The 10,669-nt window shown below is 44.1% G+C and overlaps 1 protein-coding gene across 5 annotated transcripts in view; it reads right to left on the bottom strand.

Annotated features, from left to right (window-relative positions):
• The window catches only part of FN1 (fibronectin 1), an 88,712-nt gene extending 82,732 nt beyond the window's left edge, over positions 1-5,980 (bottom strand). For 4 of the 5 annotated variants that reach the window (XM_042443668.1, XM_042443658.1, XM_042443641.1 and 1 more), the window contains exons 1-3: positions 5,724-5,980; positions 5,393-5,595; positions 596-724 (exon numbers count right to left, since the gene is read on the bottom strand). In XM_042443668.1, the coding sequence (XP_042299602.1) occupies positions 596-724; positions 5,393-5,595; positions 5,724-5,965 (574 nt within the window). In that variant the 5' untranslated portion in view covers positions 5,966-5,980. The remainder of the gene's footprint in view (positions 1-595; positions 725-5,392; positions 5,596-5,723) is intronic. The other variant, XM_042443649.1, reaches the window with a different exon arrangement.
• Positions 5,981-10,669: the final 4,689 nt, after the last annotated feature.

Consider the following 10,669-nt stretch of genomic DNA (forward strand, 5'->3'; position numbering starts at 1 on the left):
ATTTCAGGAGAGACTGCTATACAGACTCTTCCCTACAGTCCAGAGGTATGTATCAACTGTTGCGAGAGTGAGAAACTCCATGTAAATATTTCATGTATTCTCTCCATGAACCTGCCCCAGAATCTTCTGGGACACTTGGGGGTGTCCCAGAGGCACAGAGGCTCGCTGAGAGATATGGCAGTAATTCCTAAACTTTGGTCCTCTAGGTATTTTGGATTTCAACTCCTAACAGCCCTAGCCAGCTTGGCCAATGGTGAGGGATTCTGGGAGTTAATGTCCAAAACATCTGGAGGGCCAAAGCTGGGGATCACTGTTTTATGGCATTTAGTTGGAATAGTCCTCCAACACAAAACAGTACTGTGTCTGCTCTGAGGACTTCCTATCAACAATAGACAGGAAAGAGCAAGGGGATACTACCATGCAAAAAAGCCATAACAGTAATCTGCCCCAAAGAGAGGAGTAATGAGTTCAGAACAGGCTGCCCTTTCTGAGTCTTATAAAGAAAGTAGTTCTATACATGTAAATGCACTCCTCTCTCTCACCCACCCCTCCATTTCCTCCCCATCAGAATCCACCAAGGAAGCCTCCAACTCACCTTCAGGCTTACTTTCGCAGTTGAATCCTCTGCTCCCCCCATAGCAGGTACAAACCAGAGTATTCCCCAGGTAAATGCGCTCCCACTGTTGGTTGATCTGATAGTGTTGCCCATTGTCATAGCATCCCTCTGAGAAAGAAACAGGAGGAATGGATTACGTTTACTTGTCTGGACCACAAAACAGTATTTTGAGGAAGGAGGGGAGGGATGTTGGCTCTGGCATGTATGGAATATACATTAGCTCCAGACCCTGCATTCTTTTTGCATCCTGAAACCTCTGTGGGAGAAGGGAGGTTTTAGGTGCACAAAAATCAGGACTGGGCTGGATTTCAATAGAGTTCCCTCCGTCTCCTTTTCACCGTGATTTACATGAAGAGGAATTGAACCACTGGAGGTTTCAAATTCTGGAGCAACAGCTTAACAGATGGAAAAGATTGCTAAGCTGGGGAAGCCTGATCCAAAGTTTAATGTAAGTCAATGGAAAGACCCAAAGGATCTGGGGGAAAAAATAGTTTGGCTCTGTCACTAAGGCAGGCTGATCCCTGCCAAGGCAGAACTTACTCTCCAATGTTTTACTTGCAAATGTTTTCTCCGACTTTAATTTTACATGAATAGTCCCCGCCACTTCTGAAAGTGGATGAAAATCCATTTTAAAGCATTTTTAAACAATTTCAATCAGGTTTACTTGCAAGTCATCTGCAGTTGTGCTAGTGTCACTTAAAAAAATAAAAATAAAAACTTGTCCTATAATGAAATCTGCACATAATGCAAATATTGTATTCCACACTTTTCTGTCAGAATGAAACTCATTCTATCAAGCACACTTTTGCACAAAAAGGGACAAAAACTGGGGGAATGGTAAATATTGCAAGCATTTTAAATATGATATAATAGGTTGTGTGTTGTGTTTAATCTTGGGGCAAGTTGTGAATATGTATAACTGTCAGCGAAACAGTAGAGAGTTACTTTCCACTTCATGCAGAAACCCTGCCCAGCTGAGCAATTGCCTCCCTTGTTTCTGGAAACTTCTGGGCACTTGGCTCACTGTGCAGCACACTTAATTTTGTAGCAGGCCCTTGCTTTTAACAAGTGGTCTTGCTATAGAGAGCCAAAAAGAAATCTGTTAACTTTACAGGGGCCTCCCTTGACTCTTAAGCAGACACAACTGTACAGTGATGAAAAAAAATGCATATTAGCTTCTTCAAAACCAGACGTTTGGGATTAGGCTTCAAGAGAGCGTAATGGCTTTCTTGCGTCATAAACCTCTGGGTTTCATTGGTTTGAATCCATACTGCAATCAACTGAGCTGCACTCTTGCTCAGGAAATGCATGAGCTATAAAATGGAGAGGCTTTATTTCAACCGAGGACTGCGAACCCATTTCTGAAAGTCTGTTGAAAACTAGGGATAGGAATAGGATGGAGCAAAGCATCCCCCCCCCCTTGAGCTGAGAGGAGCTCTGACACAGGACTGCATGCCAGCCATAGAGGCCAACAACTATGCCCAGGAGCGCCACCAGTGGTATTTCTGCCCACCGAAGGCCCTACACACAGCATTTAAGGGACTAAGAGCAGCCTTGTATCCACTGGGTCCAGATTCCCCTCATTCCTCTAACAGGGTCTTCAAATGAGCAATGACCTGTGGTCCAAAACACACTGCAAAAATAATCCACTTTGAGACCACTTTAACTGCCCTGGCTCAGTGCTAGGGAATCCTGAGAATAGTAATTCATTGTGTGGCACCAGAGCTTTCTGACAGAGAAGGCTAAATGTCTCCTAAAACTATAGTTCACAGAATTCCTTAGCATTGAGCCAGGCCAGTTAAAGCAGTCTCAAACTGGATTATATCTGCAGTCCATTTTGGATGGGTGTTTGCATATTCTCTCTTCCACTGGTTTCAATGGGAGAGGAAAATTCAAACATGATCTGCCAGGAGATTTGCCATGGCAAACACACCCAAATCCAATGACAAATACGCCCAATATTGCCCAATGCTAAGTAGGATTGATCACTGGATGTAACTACACTGTAGAAATAATGCAGCTTGACAATGCTTGAACTGTTAGGGCTCCATCCTACAGAATCCTGGGATTTGTAGTGGCGCCAGCATTCTTTGGCAGAGAAGGCTAAAGACCTTGCAAAGTGGTAGATCCCAGGACTCCAAAGAATGGAGTTACAGCACTTAAAAGTGGCGTCAAGCTGTATTATTTGTACAGTGTAGATACACTCCAGGTTAGTATTTGGATGGAAGACCACCAAAGAACACAAAAGGTCTCTATGGGAAGGACCCAGAGCAATCTTCTAAGTGTGCTGATTCAGAGTAAGTCCTGCTGAGCTCAGTTAAGCTAGTCTGAATGGGAGGCTGTCTGGACGGAAACCCAAGATGTTATTCTGAGCTCCTCCATGGAGGCAAAACGGTGGGACATAATTATGCCATTAAAAAACCCCAAATAGCTAGGTGTCTCTCCTCCTCCTTCCACCCCAGAGACCCTCTGACACTACCCAACTATAGTGCTATGATTCCACTTTAAACTGGCATGGACTCCTCCTGGCATCTGTAGTTTGGTCAGAGGCCCCAGAGGAGGATTCCAAGGGCCACTCCCTGAAACTGCAACTCCCAGGATTCCATAATAGCCACAAATCATAGTACCATTTTTCAATGGTGTGAAAAAGCCCCAGGTGATGGAATTACTCTGCCACTCAAGAAAAGACTCTTTTGACATTTCACAGGTCTGGGTAACAGAAAAGGCTCCTTTCACATTGCTTGCCTTGCACCCCCCCCCCCCCCCATTTTGACGGGTATTTAATACAAATGTTTTCTCACAAACGTTGCCACAAATATTTCCATTCTTGGGCAGATTTTTTTTCCTTCTTCCAGGGGAGTCCTCTCCTTTTAAAAATCCAGACTGAGCTGCTAATTCTTTTCTCTTCCAAACCATCTGGGAGAAGCACTGAAAACGCACCCACTGCCACTTTGTCGGTGTGTGCCTTCAAGCCACTTCTGATTTTTGGCAACCCTATCATAGGGTTTACTTGGCACATTTCTTTGCCATAGCCATCCTCTGAGGCTGAGAGAGTGTGAGTTACCCAAGGTCACCCAGTGGGTTTCCATAGCTGAGCTGGGATTTGAGCCCTGGTCTCCAGAGTCCAACGCTCAAACCACTATGCCACACTGGCTCTTCGCTACCCAACCTACCGTTGGCACATAAGTTGTTGAAAAACACTAGAGCTTGGGGAAGTTTAGCCAGCCGCAGGCCTGAGCCAAACAACTGCAAATCTAGCATACAAAAGGCATCCAGACGTCTCTGAACATCGCAGTTGCGCTCAAGCTACAACCCATCCACACACCTATGACCACAAAAGTTGTCTATCTCTGTCAGGAAATCAGATTAAGAAGGGCCAGGTGTAAATTAGGAAAGGAAGACACACATTTTGAGCATAATGAAGATGTCCTTTGGAGGTGCAAAAACCTTCAGGAAGAAGGCCATTTTCACAGCAGGACAGGTATAATCTCCAGACCATCAGAACTTGTTTTTCCAACCCTAAAGTTTTCACATCCCCTCAACATTCTTGGTGCAGTGGTTTTAGCGTTGGATCAGGACTTTCGGAGACCAGGGTTCTAATCCCTGCTCAACCATGGAAACCCAATGCACTGAGGAGACAAGTCACACCATGGAAAAGCTCCTCTGAACCAAGGTGACCAGAGGTCCTCCTTTTCCAAGACCTGTCCTACATTCCCACCTTCTGTCCAGGAGGAATTGCAACATAAGAAGCATGCATTTACATACATATACATATACATATACATATATCCAAAATTTCTAATTGAAAAATGGTCAAGGGACTTAGCATTTTTATTTCATTTTATCTTATAACATTCTATTTTATCATTTATCAAGTAGTTAACAAAGGTAGGAACAAAATCGTAAGAATGAATCTTTTTTTTTTACTATGCGCCCCTTGTTAGCTTACTGTTGTATCTTTTAACTGGAGACCTTTTTAAAAACTTGTTGGTCATTGACCAAACAAGATGTATCTATGTATGGCATGAGTGTTTCCAGCTTTTTATTTTGGGATGCCCTCCAAACCAGTCTGGAAGAGGTCCCATATTTTCCCTGCCTTGTCCTCCTTTGTGCGGAGCACTCACTTGGTCACCCTTCTCTAAACAAATCATACTGGATTCAAAGATATAGTTAGTCTGTGGAATCAGCCTGTAGAGAGATCTTGTAGCCCCTTTGAGACTCACTGAGAGAAAGAAGTTGGCAGCAGGAGCTTTCCTAGGCTTCTGTCCACTTCCTCAGATGCATTTGCTGGAGACTACAGTAGACTGTAATCTAGGAAAGCTCCTGCTGCCCACTTCTTTCTTTCAGTGAGTCTCAAAGGGGCTACAAGATCTCTCTACAGACTGATTCCACAGATTAAGATGACTATATCTTTGAATAATAATAATAATAATAATAATAATATGCATCTGAGGAAGTAGCCTAGGAAAGTTCCTGCTGCCCACTTCTTTCTTCCAGTGAGTTTCAAAGGGGCTACAAGAGCTCCCTAAAAGAAAGGATGGCCATGAGTTGGAATCAACTTGGGAGTCAAGGCACAGCAAACTTTGGAGCTGGACCTGCTTGATCCCTTGTAAGGCGTGATCAAAAAGGATCCAGGTGAGGAATCTGTTCTCCCCAGAGGCTCTCTCTCCAAAGCCTGCCCTTTGGGGATCCTTCCAGGGTCCTCCACCATCCTTAGTCCCTTTCCCTTCCTCTGCCTGCTCTCCTTCCTTTCTTCTTTTTGGGGGAGCAACTCACGTTTGTTCTGGGCAGCTGCAGGCAGAGGGGCAGGCTGGACGATCTGCTGTTGCTGGGCTTGCCTCTTGCGCTTGTCCCCCGGGGATTTCGTACCCTGGACCCCAGCCACTGCCAAGGAAAGGCTCAGCATCAGCAGGAGCCACAAGGAGGGCCTCCTCGACGCCGGACTGCTGGGCATGTTGCTGGACAGACAGGTCAAGCTGCAGGGAAGGAAAGAAAGAGGAGGCAGGTTTGCAAAACAAAGCCCTGGCTGGGTGGATTGCAATTTGCAAAGCGTGCAATTACATACATACTGTATATATATATATATCCATCCCACCATCACCCTTACCTCTCTTCTTCTGCCTCTTGCCTCGGTGCAGTCTGCAAGAAAGGCAGAGAGCTCTGGCTCGGCGGGGGGTTTATATATCCCTGCCCTGGGATCCTGCTGCGATGGATGCAACAGGAGCAAGAAAAAGTTGCATCCAGAGGGAGGGGGAGGAGGAGGAGGGACCCACCGGGGACACCCCTTTGGAACGCGCCCGCGTCCCCTGATTGGCTAAGGCGCGGCGGTGACGTCACAGAGAGGCACATTCCCGGGTAGACAAAAGGCAGGAGGGTTGCCTGCGGGGGCTTCTTTCTATCTTCAATCCTTCCTTCTTTTCTTCTTCCTTTGTTTCCTTCCGCCTGCGGGGGCTTCTTTCTTTCTTCAACCCTTCTTTTCTTCTTCCTTTCTTTCCTTCCTTCCTTTTTTTCTTTATTCCTTCTTTTTTCCTCCCTGTCTCTCTCTCTCTTTCTTTCTTCCTTCTTTTCTTCCTTCCTTCCTGTCTCTCTCTCTCTCTCTCTCTTCCTTCCTTCCTTTCTTTATTCCTTTCTTTCTTTCTTTCTTTCTTTCTTTCTTCCTTCCTTCTTTTCTTCCTTCCTTCCTCTCTCTCTCTCTCTCTCTCTCTCTCTCTCCCTTCCTTCCTTTCTGTCTGTCTGTCTGTCTGTCTTTTCTTTCTTTCTTTCTTTCTTTCCCATGCTATCGTCTTTTAGGAGAAGGAGGCCAGGTCTTTCTTTTAAAACAGTGCCTGGTCATGGAAACTCACTGGGTGACTCCCCCCCCCCCCCACACACACACATTTGCAGCTGAGGAAGCAGAGTTAAGTCCAGGAAAGCTCACGCTGCCAACTTCTTTCTTCCATAGTGGTAGACTTCAAAGATATAGCCATCTTAGTCCATGGAATCAGTCTGTAGAGAGCTCTCAAAGGTGCAGTAAGATCTCTGAGAGGTAGAGGACCATTTTCCCCCAAGTAAGCCTCAAAGGTGCTACAAGATCTCTCTACATGCTGATTCTACAGACTAACATGGCTATATCTTTGAATGCTACCCCTTGAGCAAGTAACACACTCTCAGAGGAAGAGGGCCCTGGCAATCAGCGTCCCTCTGAGCAAAACCATGCCCACCCCCCCCCCGATATATAGATATAGATATATATATATCCTGCTTAGCTTTACCTTAAGGTTACCAAAAGTTGGGAAAGGCTTGAAGGTACACAACAACAAAAGGGCATCTCCCCCCTCCATGACCACACACCAGGTTGCTTGGAAAGGACTTGGAAACAAACAGCAGCAATTCGTAATGCTGTTTTATGAGAAAGAAGGTTTGCTGTGATCCTTTGAACAACCTCAAGCTCATGAGCCTCTTGTTTCTCAGGATGTGAACATAACTAGTTTTCAGAAACATTCCACGTATTTTTGTTGTCAGAACTAAGAAAGAAGGCTTGGAGAATAATTTTAGTATACACACACACACACACACACACAAATCATACAAGTGCAAAACCTTGCTATGCTTCCACCCCAAAAGGTGTCATAGTTTGGATCTATAACATAGAACCCTATACAGTGGGCTCTTAATGGCCTCTGGGGTTCAGTTTGGAGAGGAAGGAAGGAAGACAGATGAAGATACCTTGCAAAGAATAAGATACTTATGAGAGAGACGTATGCATGAAGTGGGCCCTCACTATCTGTTGGGGTTTGGTTCCAGGACCTCCCAAGGATACCAAAATCCATGGACGCTCAAGTCCTATTATATTCAGGACATGGATAGTTGAATCCATGGATAAAGCATTTGTGGATATGGAGGACCGACTGTACATCAGGCAGTCGGTCCTGCATATCCACAAATTCTTTATCCATTGCAGCCCATTGCCTAACATGTTTGCTGTCCTTTTCCCCTCTGAGAAACAAACAGCCCTGAGCTCTCAGGGCAAGTCTTGTCTGCTGCTGTTCTTAGGGGGAAAAGAATGTTAGAAGGCAGTGGTGCCACTAGTGTTGGCATCACCCGTTGTGGTAACTCATGGTCACCACCCCTCCCCATTGACATTGATTTTAAACAGAAACAAGCAAATGGCACAGCCCGTTTCTGCCCAAATGCAGATGTATGAGGAGCAGTGGTGTCACCACAACTTAGGGTGTCACCTGATGTGCTCTTAACCCCTCTCCCAAAATCCTAGTGACACCACTGTTAGGAAGATCCATCCTATCCCCATATTTGCAGGGAGGACAGGCTGCCAAGTAGACATAGTTCTTGAAAGGGAACAGCAAACATAGTGTTACTCATGCTCAAAAAGGTGGACATTTTCAAATTCAAGGTTGAAATGTAGCACATCTCCTGGAAAAGGAGGATGTCTTGTCACTCTGTGTGGGAGTGAGTGCCATGCCAAACTCACATCAAACCTGACCTGAAAATCTCTGGACTATTCTCACAAGCACCCACAACCAACATTTTTCCCATTTAGAAATACAGTTTAGTCATCCAAAGGTAAACAGCAGGGACAGTTACATAGGGAACAAAACAAATGTAAAAGTTCTCCATCTGAACAATGTGCAATGCTCCACTCTCTGCAAGAAGAGAAATTTGAGAATCAAAGGAAAAAATTTATTGGGGGGCTTAGAGTAAACCCAGCTCAAGTAATTAGACTTTATTAAGCATGTGTGATCAAGCTGTTCATCTTTTATTACACTACAGTCGACTGTAATTTTCATATATTCTAGGAACACATTTCCAAAACTCTGTATAGAATGCCGATGTGTTTCTTTCATAGACACATCATAAAAAGTCCCTCAAAAATATACACTATACAAAATGCTGCCTGAAAAAATTACATATTACCTTTCACTCTTTGCTAACATTGTCTGTGATCCTGAAGTTAAAACAGATTATATTTTAACTGGTTTATTCAGTTAAGACAATATTTAAAAAATGGTCATATGGTATATTTTTCACCGATTTATTTAGTTAGGGTAATATTTGAAAAAATAGTTATGGATATGAAAACCTAATTGCTTAGAAATGAAAGTAATTGGAAGCCACATGTCAGTATCATATACTGTGAAATCCAGTATCCACCAGGCTGCACCTGTTCCTAATCTTTTGTGCCAATTCATCTGTTGTGTATATATATTAATGAACCAAGTTATTGTTAAGTGTCATTGGCTTCAACTTATGGTGACCCTATGAATGTGAGACCTCCAAGTCACTTCAACAGCCCTCAAGTCTGGCAGACATAGGGCTGTGGCTTCTTGGATTGAGTCCATCCATCTGATATGTGGTCCTCCTCTCTTCCTACTGCCTTCTACCTTGGCAAACATTATTGTCTTTTCTAGTGAGTCATGTCTTCTCATGATATGTCCAAAGTACAACCATCTCAGTTTGGGCATCTTGGCTTCTAGAGAGAGTTCAGGCTTGATTTGCACAATTATTTCTATTTTAGTAGTCCATGGTATCCATATAACTCTTCCACAGTACTGCATTTCAAATGAGTTTATATTTTCCCTGTCAGCTTTCTTCACTGTCCAGTTTTCACAAAGGGGAAATACAATGACATGGAGCATCCTACCTTTAGTATTCAATAATGTATTTCTACATTTAGGATCTTTTCTAATTCCTTTATAGCTGTTCTTCCAAGTCCAAGTGGCATCAAACTGACTGTAATAGTGCAGTGTGGATATCCCCTTAGATGTCAAAGGTTTGTCCAAATTACAATGGGGCCTCACTATCCCTGGGCTTGCCATCCATAAATTTATTCATCTGAAGACAGCAAGCCCCGTTGTTCCCAATGGCACTGCATTCACCACAATTAGGGACCATGGGACCTGATCCCACTTTTTTGGATCCCAGTGTGTGTGTGTGTGTGTGTGGAACAGAACACCCGTGGATACCAAGATCTGATTGTAAAAGCTTTTTGCTGCTGTGGAAGGGTAACCATGGAAGGTTAACAGGGAAGGGGACAGACCAGCCTCTCTGGGTAAGGAATCCATTATCAAAGAGAAGCCACTGAGAACTTTTCTCTCACACATTCACCAAACATGCTTTCAAGAGGAACAAGACCAAAAGAACAACTCACCCCCACTTAAGAACTTAAGAGCTGGACAAATACGTGCTAACACCTCTTTTCTAACAACTGGATCCAATTTCTATGGGCTTTCTAGATAAAAAAAAGTATATTGAAAATTAACAGGACATGCAATACAACTAGCTGTCGCTGACTGATAGCCAGTCCTTCTACATGCAGTGGTTCTCAACCTTCCTAATGCCACGACTCTTTAATACAATTCCTCATGTTGTGGTGACCTCCAACCATAAAATTGCAGTGACAGTTCCTAAGACTGGCATCAAAAATATGTGTTTTCTAATGGTCTTAGGCAACCCCTGTAAAAGGGTCATTCGACGCCCACAAGTTGAGAATCGCTGTGCTACATGGTTCCTGTAAATAACCTGTGTCAACTATCTGGCCACAGCATTCTGAGATCAGTTGACATTTCTGAACATTTCCAAAAGACAGGCCCAGACAGATTGCATTTCAGTAGTCCACTCAGGATATGACTAAACCATGTGTCACCATGGCCAAATCTGATATCTCCAAGAATGGGTGCGGGTGAATTTGCTTACTGCACAAATGTACTCTTTTGGTCACTGCCAGGTTCTGGGCATCTCTCAGCTCAGACTGAATCGAGGCATACACCCAGACTGTAAACCTGATGAGTTCCCATTCCAGTGTACTCAGAGCCCCTGCTTCTTCCTCTGCCGTTCACCTAACCATGGGCCTATCTTTCTTGATTGGGCTAATCCTTGACTGGACTCTTTGCCCTCATCCACTCCATTAGTGACAGCAATACTGATTTAAAACAAGAACAGCTTCTTTAATTTTAGACAGATAGTTAAGACAACTTGGTGTCCCAGTGTACCAATGGCATCAAGCCCAAAAGACCCAAAGTCTTTTTGAACAATGGGAGCATTGCTCTGTGCTTCTAT

The sequence above is a fragment of the Sceloporus undulatus genome, chromosome 1 (assembly GCF_019175285.1).
Source record: "Sceloporus undulatus isolate JIND9_A2432 ecotype Alabama chromosome 1, SceUnd_v1.1, whole genome shotgun sequence".
Lineage (NCBI taxonomy): Eukaryota > Metazoa > Chordata > Lepidosauria > Squamata > Phrynosomatidae > Sceloporus > Sceloporus undulatus.